General features: G+C 38.0%; 1 protein-coding gene across 13 annotated transcripts in view; it reads right to left on the reverse strand.

Annotated features, from left to right (window-relative positions):
- The window catches only part of PKP4 (plakophilin 4), a 240,857-nt gene that overhangs the window by 147,462 nt on the left and 72,979 nt on the right, over nt 1–20,416 (reverse strand). For 4 of the 13 annotated variants that reach the window (XM_047870213.1, XM_047870212.1, XM_047870214.1 and 1 more), the window contains one exon: nt 14,450–14,586. In XM_047870213.1, coding sequence (XP_047726169.1) covers nt 14,450–14,581 — 132 coding nt within the window. In that variant the 5' untranslated portion in view covers nt 14,582–14,586. Of the gene's footprint in view, nt 1–14,232; nt 14,330–14,449; nt 14,587–15,530; nt 15,978–20,416 lie in introns of those variants that run through there. The other 9 variants (XM_047870210.1, XM_047870209.1, XM_047870208.1 and 6 more) reach the window with 6 other exon arrangements.

A 20,416-nucleotide genomic window follows, 5' to 3' on the forward strand; every position in this document is an offset into this window, starting at 1 on the left:
CCCCAGACCCACTGCCTGGACTAGGCTCTTAGGTGGCCATTTGCCATTATTTTTGGAGCTGTCAAGGTATTTGTAATGAACATGGTTTCCTCAAGATGTTTAAAAACCAGTCAACATGCTAGCTAAAACAGCCACAGAATAGCAAACTGGTTCTTGTGCTTTGCAATATTTTGTGGCCAACGTACTCATTTTTTGGTATATTTCTACTCTGTCTGGGGTAAAGGACTTTGAAATTGGGGTGGTATTTGTCAGACACAAGAACTGTATTGGATATAGCTCCTTATTTTTTGCATTGCTCTAGTCATAAAGTAAGCAGTCATAATTATTACATTTACCTTTTTGTGCAGGAATGTGTCATAAAGGAACGTTTAGAATATACCAATGTGAGTTCTTCCAGGTTAAATAAATCAGTTCAAGTGATTCCAACTGGTTTTGGACTATATCCGGGTTATGGAAGGTGAGAACAGATTAGGGGTATGGACCATCACAGCAGTGACAAATTCTCAACTCCTTTGTAAAAGCACAGGATTTCTTCAGGTTTAGACATGACTCACTAAAGCTATATTTTCAATGAGAATATAGCGGGAAGCATTTAAAAGGTAGAAAATATAATCATGACAGTACAGACTGACCCCCACCCCCCACAAAAATGTATGACCTCATTTCAAGATGTAGTTATTCTTCTGTCACTAGGCTGTTGGGTGGAGTTGCTGATATCTACGTGTTACACAGGAGAACCCAAAGTGTCATATGGTTCCAGTTAAGGTGCAAGGACCACCGTTACACTTTAGAAAAAAACATCATTTCTGAACAATCTCTTTGGACTACTGATTTTCTGCAAGACTGATTTTCCTAATAGCAAGGAAAAAGTAATCAGGTACAAGCTGTCCTAAACACATCATGAAGAAACTATTTACTTTGGATATGCCCCTCCTACTCTGTGTTCTAGGGAGGGGTTCCTACTTCCTCCTTCACCTTTCCTAGGTAATTAATATGATGATGTGCACTAGCGTACTTGTGTTTTATTCCCTACTTGTTTTCCATGAATAGTCAAACATTTTGAACAAGTGTGTATTTTCTATAAGTACTGAGAGCTGATTAGTATCAGACACTATTCTAAAACTCTGGAATAAAGTGGAAAGCATCCTTGGAATTTATATCCTGGAGGGGGGCAGTCCAAAAAAATGGATATTTTATATACTTCTTTGCATCTTCCTTCCCTTACTTAATGATACTTGCTAGAATTCCCTCCAAGGCAACTGGTAAAGATGTATCTGAGGAATTTGTTAATGAGATTTCCGAATATACTCTAAAGATAGCTGTAAAGAGTTGAATTTGCAAAATTATATTAAGATGACATAACCTTTATCTCTACGGATCCAGACAGACATTGACCCCTCCGACTAGCTTCATCAGCATGATGATATAAGGGTCCTTAGGCATGTAACCTCAGCTTGGTCCTTTGCTTGGAACCCCTTCCATGGGCCACATCTTAGCCTGGGCATCTCCCTTTGAGTATTTCTCATTCTGGATCCAGGTCCCTCCTAAGTGGCCCCAGGCTAGAACACTGCACTTCCAAAACCTTTCTACCTTCTCAAGGATAACAACTGTAGTAAATGTTATATTGAGTACTTGCTATTTTAGTACGATTGGAACCATTATGAGGACACAGGAGCCTCCACCCAAAGTTCAAAGTCACCCATCATAGCCAGGGGTAGAAGTGGGAGCTCCTGCTCTTAATCACTGCCATTATACCTTTCTGGATCTGAAGATTGCTAGTCATGCAAAATTTTCCATTTCAACCATGCTTCATCTGACAAGTTTTCCACATTTTATAAGTTATATAAACGTCTTTTCTTTCCTTCTCTGTCAACCATAGTCTGTAGTAACTTTTTTACAATAATTTTTATAAAGGCTTTCTCCCTCCTAGATTCTATTATTTTGTGGCTTTAGAATTTTTATTAGCACAACATGTGTTCTGTAAGAAATTTGGAAAATACAAAGGGGAAAGCATCTGAAGATTCTTACATAACCTTCAGGAGTATCTCCTGTTTTATTAATGAGTGCACATGTGTGTTTATATACATGAATATGCATTTGTATAGCAAGATTCTATAACATATAGTTGTATTGTGAACTCTTCCCCCCACATCATTAAAAATTCTTTAAAAATGTGATTTTTAAAGGCTGTGCAAACCCCATCATATACATACACTATTATATAATCATTCTACTCATATTGGGATATTAGGCTGTTGCCAATTTTTAGATATTAGAAACATCGCTATGATTAATATATTTGTGTTAACAGTAAATATTTCTTTAGACTGGATCCCTAGAATTGGAATTACCAAGCCAAAGACGCAAATATCTTTAATGCCTTTACTACAGATCATTAAAGTGCTTTCCAAAACGGTTGTGCCAATTTACTCTCATCAATACTATGTGAAATTGCCAACATCACAACACTTACACTGTTTTAACTGTTACTAATATAATAGGCAGATATATTCCATTATTCTCATTAATGTTTATTTACTTTTGAGAGACAGACAGAGCAAGCGCATGAGCGATAGGAGGAGGGGCACAGAGAGGAGATGCAGAATCTGAAGCAGGCTCCAGGCTCTGAGCTGTCAGCACAGAGCCCGATGCAGGGCTTAAACTCATGGACCGTGAGATCATGACCTGAGCCAAAGTCGGACGCTTAATCGACTGAGCCACCCAGATGCCTCCCCATTATTTTAATTCATATTTCTGTGATTACTAGTGAGGTAAGAAAATTATGTCATATGTATATGTCATTTATATTCCTTCTGTCATCAATTATCTGTTAATATCAAATATCTCCCCTTTCCCCCCACCTTGTTTTTCGTTATTCATTTGTAATTACTTTGCACAGATCACCTTCGTTTTATTCATTCATTCAACAGGTATCTGCTAATCTCCTGATGCTTACCTTGTCCAGTGTTAAGGATACAAATCCTATCCTTTTTACTCCAGAACGCCTTTGGGAATTTCCTTACAAGACTTTTCTGAGTATGTATCTTAATATATAACTAAGAGCGTATTACCAACATTGATATTTTAAGCACAATTAAAATAATACTCATAGGTCAATGGAAGATGATAATAGGAATAGGAATTTGTTCCCAGCTCAAACTCGAGACTTTTTTTTTTTTGGGGGGGGGTCTTTGCAAATTCAATAAGCCAACAAATCATGACTCAAGTCTTTCAATAGAAGTTTACAGGTTGCAAAACATCTTACATGCTGGGACAATGAAAAGTGCCGCCGAATTTTATTTTAATTTTATTCAATTCTATCTATCTATCTATCTATCTATCTATCTATCTATCTATTTATTTATTTATTTATTTTTACTAAGAGAGAGAGCATGTGTGCATGCTCACAAAAACAAGGGAGGGGCAGAGGAAGAGGGAGAGAGAATCTCAAGCAGGCTCCATGCCCAGTGCTGCAGCCTAAGGATCTCAGGACTGTGAAATCATGATCTGAGCTGAAATCAAGAGCTGGAGGTTTGGGGTGCCTGGGTAGCTCAGTCAGATGAGTGCCTTGACTCTTGCTTTCAGCTCAGGTCGTGATTTCAGGGTTTTGAGTTCAAGTCCTGTGTCAGGCTCTGCTCTACCAGCACAGAGCCTGCTTGGGATTTTCCCTGTCCCTCCGTTCCTCCCTCCCTCCCTCCCTCCCTCCCTCCCTCTCTCTCTCTCTCTCTCAGAATAAATAAATAAACTTAAAAACAAAACAAAACAAACAAAAATAAGTCAGACGTTTAACCAACTGAGCCACCGAGACGCCCGCCATTGAATTTCTAAATGAAATTCTGCATTGACTGGGTGTTCTCCCTGTGGAGTATCTAAAACATGTAAGCAGTTTTGGGGTGCCTGGGTGGCTTAGTCGGTTAAGCGTCCGACTTCAGCTCAGGTCGTGATCTCGCGGTCTGTGGGTTTGAGCCCCACATCGGGCTCTGTGCTGACAGCTCAGAGCCTGGAGCCTGTTTCAGATTCTGTGTCTCCCTCTCTCTGACCCTCCCCCATTCATGCTCTGTCTCTCTCTGTCTCAAAAATAAATAAAGGTTAAAAAAAAAATTACAACATGTAAGCAGTTTAGCTGCTATTATCAAAAGTGAATCAGAATAAACAATGGCCTATAGTGGTGGTCACCAGATTAACACATCCATCTGAACTACTTGAAGGAGTATGTAGCTTGTGGACCACAGGAAACAGGAGAGTACAAGAGAAACTGCAAAATCTAACTGATAACATGTAATAACCCTTGACTCTTGGATTGGAATCTTAATCAAGTAAGGAAAGATGCACTACTTATTTTGTAACATGAATTTCTCACTCCTGAGTCTGAAATTTGGGGACTTTCTGAAGAAAACACATCTTCAATTATCAAAAGGATACCAGGGTGCAAGGGTGACTGTATCTCATGAGACCCTGAATGTCTGAGTATATCTGTTTAATCCTTCACACATTAGATAATTTAGCCCTGTGTAAAACTCTTGGATTGGATTAAAAAAAAATTCCCTTAAACACTCTAAACACATTGCTCTATGCTCTTCTTATATCTACTGTTTCAGCAAAGCTAGATCTCAGTCTGATTTTATCTTTTGCAGATAAATAGCTTTTTTTAATCTGGATTCTTAGGTTTTTTTTTCTCCTATATCTTTGTAAATATAAAATTTTGTCAAGGTTATTTCTAGACTAATCTCTTTTCCATAGGTGATGCCTGGAATGTGATAACCCCTGAGTACACTCACAGCTTTACTTTTTGCTTAGAAAAACATTTTAAAATTATATTTAACTATTGCTTCTGTTCTAGCTACTCTAAAATGTTTACTGAGAACATTCATAATGCTTATGTTAGATTTATTTTCTATAGGCTCCATGTCTACTAACATTTATCATATCCTTTTTGCTCTTTTCCTTCATATTCCAAGATAACCACTCAAACAATCTTGTCACTGCCAATGACTCACTTTTCCTCTGTGTCCATTCTTCTCTTTATTGACTCCACTGCAGATTTTAACTGTCTAGTAAACATCTCTGTAACATAATTTCCTGTGAATCCTAGATTCCCTACTTATTCACTGTGTAAGTTTGGGCAAATTAATCAACCTTCCTGAGTTTCAGTTTCCCTGTAAACAGGGGCAATAATAACAACTCTCTGAATAATTCAGGGTTTTAGGTTAAAAGCAACAGAAAATGCCATGGCTAATTTAAGGGTTAAAAACAATTTACTAAAACAATTTACCTGTATCGCTTAAAATTATATATTTCCCACCAAATCTATTGAGGAGGGAAAATGCATGGAACAAAGAAATTTGGATCAGATATGTTCAATGGCCAAAAAAAAAAAAAAAAAATGAAAGAAAGAAAAAAAAAAAAAAGAGATTTTCAAAGCATCAACTCGTTAGGTTGGGATAAGGAATATAGGAGATCCTCAATGCAAAGCACTTAGCAAAATGCCTGGCACATAGTAAGTAATAATAAATGTTAGCTATTAGTCTCCTAATAGATTTCTATTCCATAGAGTTCATGGATTCTTATAAGCTATCCTTATGACAATATCTTTCCTAAGTTTTTCATTGGTTTCCAGTTGTAGTGGTGGTAATAGTGGTGATGGTAAGGAGAGAAGAAATAGCAGTCTGGCTATTCGAACAAGTGGCAAAACCAGTAAAGCGACGGTGGGGGGGGCTGGTCTTTGTGATCACAAAAAAGGCAGACCTGACATGGATGATGCACTGACCATTCTTCTCAAACCTGTTCTACTGGCCTCACATTAGGAGAGCTCTAACTCTGACAACAGAGTGAGTTCTTCATGGTTTTTTATGGAAAATCAAAAGTTTTATCAAGGGTTCAGAAATTAAAAAAAAAAATTCACCCAAATAAAATGGTTTCATATTAGTAAAATAGGTTTTCCTTATTCTGTAGTACAAATCAAAGAAGCTACATGTAACAGCATTCTGTTCGGTATGCATAGTTACACAAATATGTTTCCTATTCTTACCTACAGACCATCAAATCTTCTAATCAATCTGCTTAAAATAATACTAACAGCAGCAATTACTAAGATACATTTTTCTACAAAATAATTTAATAAGAATTCACTTGTTTCATTATACTTTGCTAACTGAAATAAAAGAAAAATAAAGATCCTGCTGTTAAGAGCTTACATTATATAAAGAAAACAGTATTCACCTTATTAAGAAACAGAGGAGAAAATGGGGCAATGGGAAAACTCCAGTGAGCCTCTCTCCTTACAACAATTATAGCTTTAAAGCAAGAAACATATGAGGCAGCTAAGGTCACAAATGAAATAAAGGAGGTGTCAATTTACTCTGCACTTGGGCAAGGCAGGCTTACTCTTTAGTTATTATTATTATTACTATTAATTTATTTTTTATGTTTATTTGTTTTTGAGAACGAGAGAGAGCGTGAGCAGGGCAGGGGCAGAGACAGACAGGGAGACACAGAATCCGAAGCAGGCTCCAGGCTCTGAGCTGTCAGCACAGAGCCCGACGCGATGCTCGAGCTCACAGACCTCAAGATCATGATGTGAGCCGAAGTCAGACGCTTAACTGACTGAGCCACGCAGGTGCCCCAGTCCTTAGTTTTTGAATATAAAGTTAAAATAGTAAGCATCAATTCCCCTAGAACAGCTTAATAAAAGGCCCTATGCAGTGGCTAAGGACCTTTATCTTGATTTAGGCTTTAGGAATGATGTTAGGAAAACTTGCAAATCAGATATATTCCTATTATGGACAATGATACCACACAATGAATACTTTTCTGATGTCATGCTGCTCTGTGGGAATTTTCATATATAAAAGTCTGCAAATTAAAATATAAATTAAGTAGCCGATACATTAAAACATACCTTGAACTCCAATTTTTAAAGGAAAATTACAATTTCTTTCAACAGTCAAGAGGTTTCAATTCTAAGAAAACTATCTTTCAATTTATGATAGCCACATTCATATCTGAAATATAACTTATACAGAATTGCATAACATGCATTTGTCTCCAAGTTTCAATAATGTGCTCTTTCAATTTGCTTGCAGACTGTTTCTATTACATGCAACCCCTGTATTAAGGTTTGAGTGCATAAAAACTCTTAAGAGTCTCTAAGCGAAGACATAGATAGTCTCTAAGCGAAGACATAGAACTACTTGGAAAAAAAAAACTATACGTTTTAAATGATTTTTCTTAGGAATGTCTAAAATGCAATAACCATAACCTAAATTACTTTGCTGAGGTACAAGCAGATCTGATCACTTTGGAAACAATACATTCCTAACATATAAACAGATGCAGCAAGACCATATGGACCCATTTCTGCAAAAGTAACAAAAACGGCAATTTAGAAATCGAGAGCACTTCAACATGAAGATAGACTGTTTTGCTATAGCTATGGAGTAACTGCAGGGTTAGACCTGAGGGGAAAAGAATGTTTCTAAAATATTTTTCTCTCCAGAAATGATTCGAAAAAGAAAAACGATCACGCAGTGCAGAGAATTCAATGCTGAATGATCCTGTCATCCATTTAATCTCACCAACTCAGCAGTCACTCATTTCAACTTTAATAGCATCAACTTTGCATGTACAGGGGAAAAAATATTCCATATATTCATAATTTAACTCTGAACAGGAACTGTTATTCAAGTGAAAAGGAAATTATCATTTTAAACATACAAAGTCAGGGTTAGCTTTAAGTGTTAATAAAGGAAAAATACTGCATTACTTTCAAATGTAAACGAAAGGTAATGCTAATTCAATGGCAAAAATTGAAGTTAAAAATGTCTAAGTTAACAAATTTACATAAAACTGATTCAATACAATACATATCTATAACCTGCTTAAATAAAAAAGGGGGCAAAAACACACATTCTTGGATTTTGTGGTTCCATAAATGAATATTCATACTTGCCAATTACTGCACATAAAGTATACAATATGGTTTGTGCCTCTGCATTCTTCTGAGGTGGCAACTATACAGAACAGATCATCTTTGTAGACCAGCTTACCATCCCTCCCTCCCTCTCTCCCTTTCCTGGACAGAGTGTTTTGTTTACAGGAGGCTTTCCATGGATATTTTTTACTCAGTTAAAAGCAAGCACTAAAGCTAACTACAGGGGGATCTTGAGCATTTTTACATTCCCAGTTCATCAATACAGTAAGTATTTTTAGGCACCTACTATGTATTTCATGTCTACATATGTGATATAGCTATGTGTGCAAAGCCAGACTGAGCCTGTTCAAATTCCTGGAATTTAAGAACTCTTCACATCAAAACAAAGCAAAGCACCCCAAAACAAAACAAACAAACAAAACCTACAGCACCCAATAAACCTAAAAAGAGTCTCCAACCGACTCAAATAGAACAAATAGTTACTCAGGATGCACTCCTGAGACATATAAGACTGGAGAACTTTGCCAATAGGTCCAGCTGATCATTTATCAGGCCATCACAAAAGGGATATAACTGTTGCTAGCTAACTTGGCAATCTAATTTTTTATCTTGCTGCGGACAATTTTTTTTGCATACACTCACATAATGAATAAAGCTGTTGGCCATACTCAGTTGTATTCCTTAACTACAGAGACACCTGAAGTGAAGGATACCCTACACCATGAACACATGGAAGAGAAATGTTACAGTCTGACCACAGCACACTTAAAGAAGACTGATCTGAGAAGCAAGTCTCGGGGTTCAGAATTTTTGAATCCAGGCCGAACAGTATCACAGGTACTCTACCACCTGACCTCATCTTGAACCACACTGCCATAATATTAAGGAGATAACGCTTTCAAATTTGATGATCCCACAGAAATCATTAAGAAAAGATCCAATCTTACCTTGTGTTTGATGATGCAGTTCAGGCATGGAAGACTTCACTATACATTATGTGGTAATTACAATCGCCAGAATAATCCAGTTACCAGTAGGAGCAATTACTAAGTTACCACAGGAAAAATGCCAAGTTTTAGGCATTGTTCTTACAGTGTTTTTAGCTAAGCAAAAAACTATGCTTGTTTACAGCTGAAATAAAAATTCTGTCTTCTGCATGTGTTTGAGGTGTGTCAGAGAGAATGATTTTATTGTAAATAAACTTAGGGACCAAACAAAAGGAAGTTGCAAAGGCAGGTGCACAACAGTTGAGTTGTTTCAGTTTCGAAGGAATAAAGTAAATAATTGCACTGGAATTTGTTCAGTTCTGGGCATTCTGCCATACAGGAAGGGTGTGTAATTACTGAAGCTAACATATCCATGTAAAAATGAAGTAATATCAATAGGGCACAGTTGGCTCCAAATTTCCTTATTTTATCTTCAAAAATTAAGGATCTTTAATGACTCTCATTTCACTCTTTGATATCACCTACATTAATATGGACACACTGAAGGCAGAATTGAAATTTTCACTGAAGTCAGAAAATATTGTCTTGAGGCTTCTCTCTGAGAGCCTCACAAATAATGAACATTGCAATTTTAACTCACCAAAGGCAACAAAAGAAGTATACACACTATCTAATTTAGGACTTTACCAGAGTTAAGAAACGTATATGTAAAATGGGCATGTTTTACCAAATCTGTTCTGTGCTTACAATTTCATGCTATCTGGATTGGCCTCAACCTTAAACGTGGTTTTCAAACTTCTTAAATCAGAAGCCAAAAATAAGAGTGTGGTTTGAGGGAACAGTAGAATGGAGGTTAGAGTGCCTGAGTATGGCCAAGTTCAAATAGAGGTCTCAATTATGCAAGCAACTGTTATGACAGAAGATGAAAGAATGTAATAATGTAATTATGCATGATCTACAGAATGCAAATCGATTTGCATCCTATATAGAGCTATGAAATATACTTGTTAACCCTATGATTGGCCACATAGTCTTTTACAGTGTTTCTATAATCCAGATCACTTCCTATCAGTTATAAAAACTACAATAGACTCTTCCCATTGATAACAATAGCCTGTACATGGTCTTTGGCTCACTGTTTCCTTTGAGCCTGTGAAGTTAGCACACTGACACATCTAAGTTACAGGGGGTGGCAGCAAAGTTCTGGATGAGCAGCCAATGTCTTATCAAATTCTAATTCTTTTGCATCCAAATATGTACCACCCACTTCGAGGTGAAATCAATCATTTAGGTCTAAGGCTTTCATGGGAGGAGGCAGGGCCCTTTGAGGGCACCGCATTTGGCCATATTTACCTCACTATGCAAAAGACATTAAGCTAGACACCAGACCATTCTTAAATTTGCCATACATTTGAAAACTCTCAGGATGCAAAAAAATTCCTTGTTTTCAACAAAGGACTTGTTTTCATCGTGGACTACTGGATCCTTATTGGGAGTTGAGTTCAATAACAGAACCTGTCCAATGCTGATCTTGATTACAGCCAACTGGTGGCTTATGTTTACTTGGCTCTTCAGGTAATTTCAGATTTGAGTTCAAGGAGCACAATATTATTCCCATGGGATGATTTTTTATTTCTTTTAAAACATGATCCTTAACTGAAAGAGATTTCTTCGGTGGTTACCTGTATAACCAGGTACGCATGATGATGGTGGATATTTGTGACATCACCAAGATAACCATAACCTTCTATTCTGTACAGTTAATTTTCAGCTAAGTTGGACAGATGGGAGACGAAATTTATAACACGTATGTCATTATCTAACCATTAACAGGAAATAAAATTTTAGTTTGCTCCATGCAGAGATCAGATTTAATTCCTAGATCAGTATGAATATATACAAGTTGTCTGAAGGATAAAAATACACAGGTGAGTAACTAGTTTTCTAAGCGCTCCCTGTGAGATTCTCTGGCTTAGCAGTGTTCTATGAATGTGGCCGCAGGTTCCATTATCTTCACAGAACAGTTAGCTGGTGACAAAGAAATCTGAGGGCCAGTATTATTCATTCACTCCCTTTCTGATCGATCATTTATTACAAGTCTAATATAGTAAAGGGGTTGGGAGAGTAGCCTGTGACACATGTGTAAAACACTGTATAAAACATGGCTCTATCCTTAGATAGCTGACTATATCATCCAAAGAAGCATACAGTAAGAGTCAAAGCAGTAGAATAAAGTGCTAGAGAGGGATATAAAGCAGTGGAATAAAGCGGAGAGAGACCCGACCTCAGCTGGGGTGCAAATGGCTTCACAAAAGAGGCAGAACTTGAACAGAAGTAGATTCCTTCTTTCTATCTGTCAAAAAGCAAGGACTTTTTCTATAACTGCACAGGTATGCACCTAAGTGACCGAATCAATGTGAAAGGTTATTACTTCACAAAAGGGAGAGAACATGCATCTTAGCATTCTGTCAAGGAATAAGGAACAGTTATGTCTTTGGCATCCTAGGGGGAAGTGTGGCCCCACAGAGGAAGATTTAAATGTTTTTATGACACCCAAAATCCGATTTTGGATATTAAGAGATTAATGCTTTGTTAACAAGATTGCTTTGGTTGCTTGCTATTTCCTTCCCTACTACTTACCTGTGACTGGCCCAGGGCAAGTATGTCTAGAGGTGTTTTAGTGGCCTGAATGTACTTTACTCAAGAACCCAGACTTTTCCTCTCAACATTCAGGTGTGTCTTAAAAGGTATTACTCTCTAATTCTTTAACCAAATGCCTTGACCTTATGATGGGGTTGCACTAAATCACCATGTAGATAAAATTTATTTTCACATGCTCTATTTCTGATAATACATACATAAAGCAGTTCTAGTTTGTGAGACCAGCATGGTGAAGTTTTCAAAGTTTAATGACATGCAGAAGTAAAATACTACCACAGCATAAACACAGCTCAATATTCAGAAAGTTGTTTTGTCTTCATATCCATGTCCAAAGAAGGTTCACTGAATCCTGATACATACTTAAGAGTAGAATCACCAGATCCTCCTAAGAGGAACCTTTTCTTCTTAGGTAGAAATGCTGATGAAAATAGTAATATTAGCCCTTACCATGAGCACTTACTAGAAAGTGCCAGGCACCACTGTAAACATTTTACAACGGTTACTTCAATATCTTCAGGATCATTATCACCACTTTACAGATGAGAAACTGAGACACAGAGAGGTTAAGAAATCTTCCTAAGATCACATGGAAAGTAGTGATAGGAACCAGGGCCACTTCAGTTGCACTGAAGGGGTCTCTTCCTTCTGTGCCCTAATGAAACATCCTTCCTGAGACATGGCTGCCACCAAACAAGGTCTCTTCTTTGACAACAGAGAAGCTGATGTTATTACTCCATGGCCATGAACGTTGCATGGTAGCGAGGCTTTTATTTTTTAAATAATTATACATCCCACCCAAGAATATTATTCTTTTGATATAAAACATGATCAAGGACACAATCTAACATTAACTGTTTCATTTGAATCTAACACAATTAAGAATGTAGCATTCTGACTAGTTATTTTCAAATCATATATATAAGGTAAACAGTAACTGGTTTTCTTATTCCTAACTTTTCTGTGCTCTGTCTCATTGGGCAGATGATAGGGAGTGACATTTTAGGAAAGTCCTAAGAAATTTTTACCCCAACTACAAAGAAATTAGAGTATCTTGCCTGGTAGCACAAAAATCCTACAGAAGCTTGAGTTAGCTTTTTAAAATCAGGTAAGTATCTTGGAATGAGACATGGATACGGTGTCTTGGGTTGAACGAAATGCTGAGTGCTGAGCGATGATAAACAATTTTAAAAGAAATTAAGAATGAAAACTGCAAACATAAATTAATGGATTCAAATTCTTAGAACAAGAATAGAAGGGTAGAGTATATCCTCTTACTAAACAAACAATCTGGGATATATATTTTAATTCTTCTAATAAATAACAAATACCTGTATTCCTCTGGCTATCTTCAGAAACAGGAACCCTTCTTGCTATCTCCTACAAAATATTCATTCAGAATACTATTTATCACCAAAACATAAAATGCTCAAGTCATGTGAGGCCATCAAGGAATTCCAGTGCCAAAATCATAATAGGCTTCCAATTTTATTCAACATGCAAGGTATGTGGTCTCAAAGTACAAATGCAAAGTTCCTGTAGCTATGTTTATGGGACACAGTTTCTAGCTTTAAGTGAGTTCTGGGCATTTTGATAAATTTACTGTCATGTTCCACTAAAATGTGGTATACTCTAACAGCTCTAAATAAATCAGAGTCTCCTCAGTTTACAGCTCTTTGGGTCAAATCTTGACAACTATGAAGTACAATAAGAAAAGAGTCCTTTGTTTTCCTCCTCAAAGGTGAGAGAAGCTTGGATAACCTAGAGTTTGGTGGAAAATGAAAACAGTACTGACAACAATTTTTTGTGTCTTCTCAAATTAGTTTGTGGAATGTTTTAAAAGCCTCACATTTTAGTAAGGGGATGGAAAATATTTTGATATCTTGTTACCAGAATCAACTGTGAAATTCTTCTTGAAAACATAGCTCTAATGTCAGATATCATTCTGGAGTATTCTTTCACTCTACATACCTAGCTTTAAGTTATAGCAAACAGTGAAATAATGAGGTAGTGAATATTCCTTTCTTCTCTGTCATAATCAGTCATCTGAACTATTGATTTTTTAAAAAAATATTTCAGCAAATATACATCTAAGTTTATAACTCTTGAGAAGAAAAGAACCAGAGGTTTAACCATAAGATTTTTTTTAAAAAAAAATTACTATTCAATTATTTCCAACAGAAAGAGTCTTATTTTTGAAGGAGGGGGCAGAAAAGAAAACTGTGGAGCTTTAAATTTACATTTACCTCATTAAGCTTTTAAATCTGAAGAAATTAAATGCAGGAGTTCCAATTTCTCTAAGCACAACAGATAAGATCTAATTTAGGAGGTTACTTGTACTTGAAGGATAAATAGTATCCTTTATTAAAAAACTGAACATAAACATGACATTGAAGCAAACTGGCACAGTTTGACAAGTTTTAGAACACTAGCTCACAAAATGAATATACTTGGATTCAGACAAACACAACAAATATAGCCTTTATCCAAAAAAATCACAGAGACAACCCTATAGAATACCTACATGAAAATGTTAGAAGGTTCAACATATCTAAGGATACTACAGGCCTCGGGATGCCAGAGCCCTGACAGAAAAGTCAGCAGCGTAAACTACGCTTCACAAAGCTTGGCGCGCATGCACACACTCTGCGATGTGGGAGAGACAGAGACACCAATCACCATCGATGTTGTCCTTACTTGCAGACGCACAAGTATCCTGCATGTTCCGATTCTGACTGGCACCTGGAGCGGCTCTACATGCCAGTCATCCCAATGTACTCAGGGATGTAAACACCTTATAATTAAAAAACGTGAAGGCATCAAGGACGTTAGACAAATTTAAAACACATCCAAAGATTAATTTTTAAAGGTATTGAAGAAAGAACTGATTGCAAATTCCAGCAAGAGGATGTACCTGCTCCTTCACGGAAGCTAGAATAGTGGTGGCTGTGGTCTCGGGTTCCATGCCTGGGCCAGTGGAGGCAGCTTCCTGGCGTGTCTGTGGCTGGCCCTCCTCCACCAATGAGGCCTGCTCAGGAGCGGGCATTCCTCCTGCAAGCAAGCAGACAAAGAGTTAACACGGGCTCACAGACTCCTATGCAGAGCAGGCAGTGGCTGAGGATTTGCAGATGGCTCCTGGGAAATACCACGGACTTCTACATACAAAGATCACAGCTTCTTACAGCTGTTTGATTTTTAAAGGCAACATCTAGGGCCCAAAGTACAGCTAGTACTATGAAAAAGTAAAATGATAATAAAAAATAATAACAACAATACATACGAAGAAAATATATTAAAGACATCATAGGAAAAATGACATAAAAGTGTTGGGGAGGAGGGCTCTTAATTAAAAACATACTAAGGACACTAAAGCGTTTTTAGAAGCTTGTTGAATTGCTGAATATTCTATTCAGATAGCCAATAAATATGATTATATCATGAAACAAATAATAATAAATACTTTAGATTGTTATAGGGGCCAATTTATAAAGTATACACATGACATCTACAAATATTCAAATGCTTTACTGGTTACAGAAGAGGCTTATGTAATAGAAAAAAAAGAAGGTTTATAACTTGGGCTTGAAAATAAACAAAAGTCTCCTGTATTTAAAAGAAACGGAAGGCATTAATGACTGAAACAAGGATATCTATGGAGTATTACAGCTAATTTGGTTTCCTTAGTGGATCTACTTTGCAGGCTCATAGCTTCTAACAGAAGAATGAGTTCTTGGCAACAGAGGGGGTGCCTCTCCTAAGATAACACACTGAGAGCAGTGTGTTTGCCAGATCAATCACCTGACCTGTTAAGGACTTTTCATAAATTTGGAAAAGATTGGGAAAAGATTCCCACCTAAAATGCTGTACCTTTTAGGTACATGTACTTAATCATGCAGCAGTCTACCATACCATGAGACTAGCCTAGTGCCTGGCATATTTAATAGGTATTCAATACATGTTGGCTGAATAAATGAATATATAAATGAAGGACCAACCATGTTTTCCATGTCGCATTCCAGTCATTAAGCAAATCTCCCCAAGTGCTATGACGCTCATGAGACATTATTTGCTCAATGTGTGACTCTGCATACTCATATATGGGTATCTCAGACCATAAAAACTCTTCTTGATATTCTTCAGTTTACTTCTCAAAATTACTCTACTGTTCCATTTCAGCTCTTTATCAACTTCCACAATGTTTAATTCCATAGTATGATCTGGGGATTCCAACCTCCCCATTCCCTCAAATTTCAATACCAGCTTGCTGTTTCTTTCTAAAATCATAACCTGTAAGACAAGGGAAGATATGTGCACCACCTGCGCCTCTCTCCGTCTCTCATCTTCACTCTTCTGACTTATACAGTAAGTGAAGGTAGGTTTAAGTTCCGGGCTTTTTATTTATTTTCATTTTTTTTAATGTTTATTTTATTATTGAGAGGCAGAGAGACTGAGCATGAGCATGGGAGGGGCAGAGAAAGGAGGAGACACAGAATCTGAAGCAGGCTCCAGGTTCTGGGCTGTCAGCACAGAGCCTGACACGGGGCTCAAACTCACACACCACGAGATCATGACCTGAGCTGAAGTCGGACTGAGCCACCCAGGCGCCCTTAAGTTCTGGGCTTTTAACAGTGATTGTTTTATTGTTGTCATATTAATAGGCAGAAATAGGCAGTGAATGTGATGAGTCTCTAATGCCAGCTTCATGAAGAGTCTGCATGCCTGCTCCAGCAAGTGAATTCTCTCTCTTTATTTCTATGGTGGCCAAGGCTCAGGGCAGAGCCTGGCCTTCAAGGGGGAGGACCTCCTCAAGTATGAGCAGAGGAGGAACTCCCTTCAGTGTTGGAGTAAGTGGGTCTAAGATCAAAACCTAAGTGCCCTTGGACAAGTTGCCATCTTGTTGAGCCCACTTTCCTCATTAAAAAAAGGGCTTACTAATACTTTCTACAGCACAATGGAAGTATTTTATGGTAATCTTTATTTTTTAGTATATGTGGTAGGCTTACTGAGATATGAAATACACTTAAAATATCATCAACTGACGGGCGCCTGGGTGGCGCAGTCGGTTAAGCGCCCGACTTCAGCCAGGTCACGATCTCGCGGTCCGTGAGTTCGAGCCCCGCGTCGGGCTCTGGGCTGATGGCTCAGAGCCTGGAGCCTGTTTCCGATTCTGTGTCTCCCTCTCTCTCTGCCCCTCCCCCGTTCATGCTCTGTCTCTCTGTCCCAAAAATAAATAAACGTTGAAAAAAAAAATTAAAAAAAAAATATCATCAACTGAATAAAATAGCCCATTTCTATATTTACTGGGTGCTCACTAAAAACAAGATATGAAGTCTATGAAGAAACAAATGCCACACGAAATATCCTAGATTAACATTTAAGGCAAGTAAAGATATGAAAGTATTCTATGCCATTGAAAAACTACACACCTTAAAATAAGCAGATGGTTGCAGAGAACAAAAATGTTACTATGCAACAGTGAAACAAATAATGCCAAGAATCAAAAATTTTAAATGTCAAGAGTAAAATATCATGAAATACCAATGCGTAAGGAAAAAAGAAACATAAATTCAATGAACAAAGAAAATTTGAGAAAAGGAGAAAATAAATATCACTAGGGAAATAATTATTGTTTACATAAATAGGAGAAGTCTTACTGAAAGATATAGAATTTTTTTTTTTAACGTTTATTTTTGAGAGAGAGAGAGAGAGAGAGAGAGTGCAAGCAGGAGAGGAGCACAAAGAGAGAGAGACAGAATCTGAAGCATGCTCTGGGCTCTGAGCTGTCAGCACAGAGCCTGATGTGGGGCTCGAACCCATGAACTGCAAGATCATGACTTGAGCTGAAGTCAGATGCTTAACCGACTGAGCCACCCAGGTGCCCTGAAAGATAAAGAATTATATTATTGTTATTTTATTACATTACTGTACATGTACCACACTTAATTTCACAATATTTGATGATTCTGTCCAGAAGCAGTACTGGATGAGCATTTTCTGAATACCACTCTACCCACATAATGTGCAGGGGGATAAGGGGATACAGGCATAAGGCAGGGTCACTGACCATTAGTGGCCTCATCACCCAGCTGAGGCATGAATCAGATCAAGGCCAAATATAGCAAGACACAAGTGATGGAATAACAAACACCACCAAAGTCTATAGGTAGAGGCTGTGAAGAGCTTATAAATTCACAGAAGAAACTAGTACTCAGCAGGAGAGATTTTTATAGGCAGGGATGATGTTTTTCATTCTCAGATTCCTCAAGACTGAAAGGCATTGCAGGCAATTGCTAATACTGTTGGGCTAAAGAATGATGACCATGGTGCCCATGTGTAACTGAGGTGAGACACTTCCCTGCCCCTCATCTCTGGAACAGTCTCCAAATACCACAACCAACACTGGGCAGAGGAGGGATGCCACAGCTCCGACAAGTTCTAAACCTAATATGGTCTTCTGTTCACTTTCTTGTAGCTCTTATAACAATTTAAGGAGCTGTAGGAATCAAACTTAGAGTCACAGAATGATATTACTTTTTCCCATCAGCAAAGAAAAAAACCAAATAACAATAAGTACTTATTAGCAAAGAGACTGTGAGAAATTAGGCTTCGTGTTTCCTTCAATGACCTCAGCTTGCCTGATCTGGACAATCACGTTCTAGGGACGGGAGAAAACCGAACTGTTGTGGGGGCTCTCTGGAGAATCAGAGAATGGTAGAGGTGACAGAAAACTGGAAGCAGGAAAATGCCATTGCTGTTTCTGAGAAGACAAAAGTAGACTCTCTTCACATTATAAACTAGAGAGCTAGACATACATCTTAGGTGAGATTCTTAAAAGGATTTTATCCAAGAGATGATTTGTGAGAACCAAAAGGGGCCCACCAAAGAAAAGTCATGTTAAGCTGTTCTAATTTCTGTCTGTGGCAGCGTAACCATGGAAATGCAGTGTGTCTAGACTCCAGTGAGGCATGTGTATTAGAAGTCCCCCATGGTATTACAATCAGCACAGAAATGGGGCTGGCACAGGGCAACTGCTGACTGTCACAGTCTGGAAACGGCTAACAGAAACATATCATCCTATAAAGGTTTCTAATGCAATGCCAGAGAAGTTTGATCTTGACCCAATCCCAACCAAAAACTTAGGCTATAATGTAAAGAATAACACACAGGGCATGCTCAAATTCTTCAATCACTATGAATACTGAATTAATCTATATAATACAATTAAAATACAAAAACACTGTCACACTGTAGTAATGAGCTGCCTGGATGAGATAGAAACAATAGGAATAAATGTGGGCCTTATATTGAGGTTAGCTCAGCAACACATTGGGGAAAAGATTTAAGCTAGACTAGGTTCAAGAGCAGGATGAGTGAACCATGCATGAGACAAAGCTGTTCCAAAACCAAGGTGATCGTATGCGGTATTGAGGTCAGTACTTAAGATGATAGGAAGAAAGGGACATGGGAGTGCACACATCTCCTTCAGGCTCCTGGGGACATGTCCACATCCAGTTACAGATGGCACATTTCCAGGAATGGACACAAATGTATCCGTTCAGGAAACAATGAGTAGGATGGTGAAGGGATTCAGTCATTCTTTCCAGTCACAGGAGTAGGGACAAAATGAATGACAGCTCCTGCTCCTTATGAACTCAGACCTTAATGGTGGGAGGTGGGGGGAGGACGACACAGAAAGAGCAATTAATGCAACAAGAAGAGAAAGTCTGACTTCAAGAAGAGAGAGACTATGCAGTCAAGCAGATGTCTATAAACCTCTGAAGGGCTGCTATGGACAAACAAGGTTAGATGCTTTACATTTATGATCCTAAGAGCTAGATCAAAAACTAATGGTTTTGTAACAAACTCGTATTTGCCTTTCATTACAGTCTTTATACTTTGAATCAAATTTGGCTGATGGTTTTATTATTTTTATTCAAAATTAAAGGCTGGAGCCATGAGAGCAAGCTCAGGAGGGCCTTTCCTTTTTTTTTTTTTAATGTATTTTTTTAAATATATGAAATTTATTGTCAAATTGGTTTCCATACAACACCCAGTGCTCATCCCAAAAGGTGCCCTCTTCAATACCCATCACCCACCCTCCCCTCCCTCCCACCCCCCATCAGCCCTCAGTTTGTTCTCAGTTTTTAAGAGTCTCTTATGCTTTGGCTCCCTCCCACTCTAACCTCTCTCTCTCTTTTTTTTTTCCTTCCCCTCCCCCATGGGTTTCTGTTAAGTTTCTCAGGATCACCTAAGAGTGAAAACATATGGTATCTGTCTTTCTCTGTATGGCTTATTTCACTTAGCATCACACTCTCCAGTTCCATTCATGTTGCTACAAAGGGCCATATTTTATTCTTTCTCATTGCCACGTAGTACTCCATTGTGTATATAAACCACAATTTCTTTATCCATTCATCAGTTGATGGACATTTAGGCTCTTTCCATAATTTGGGGTACCCATTGGGGTACAAGTGCTTCTATGCATCAGTACTCCTGTACCCCTTGGGTAAATTCCTAGCAGTGCTACTGCTTGGGTCATAGGGTAGGTCTATTTTTAATTTTTTGAGGAACCTCCACACTGTTTTCCAGAGTGGCTGCACCAGTTTGCATTCCCACCAACAGTGCAAGAGGGTTCTCATTTCTCCACATCCTCTCCAGCATTTATAGTCTCCTGATTTGTTCATTTTGGCCACTCTGACTGGCGTGAGGTGATATCTGAGTGTGGTTTTGATTTGTATTTCCCTGATGAGGAGCAACGTTGAGCATCTTTTCATGTGGGAGGGCCTCTCCTTTTGAAACAAACAGTCCAGTGTCCAACATTTCAAGAATCCTCTAAAGCTGGTACATTCCCTCTCATGAGAGGTCTTTAATCACAGTTCAG

Source organism: Prionailurus viverrinus, chromosome C1, assembly GCF_022837055.1.
Source record: "Prionailurus viverrinus isolate Anna chromosome C1, UM_Priviv_1.0, whole genome shotgun sequence".
Classification (NCBI taxonomy): Eukaryota; Metazoa; Chordata; class Mammalia; order Carnivora; family Felidae; genus Prionailurus; species Prionailurus viverrinus.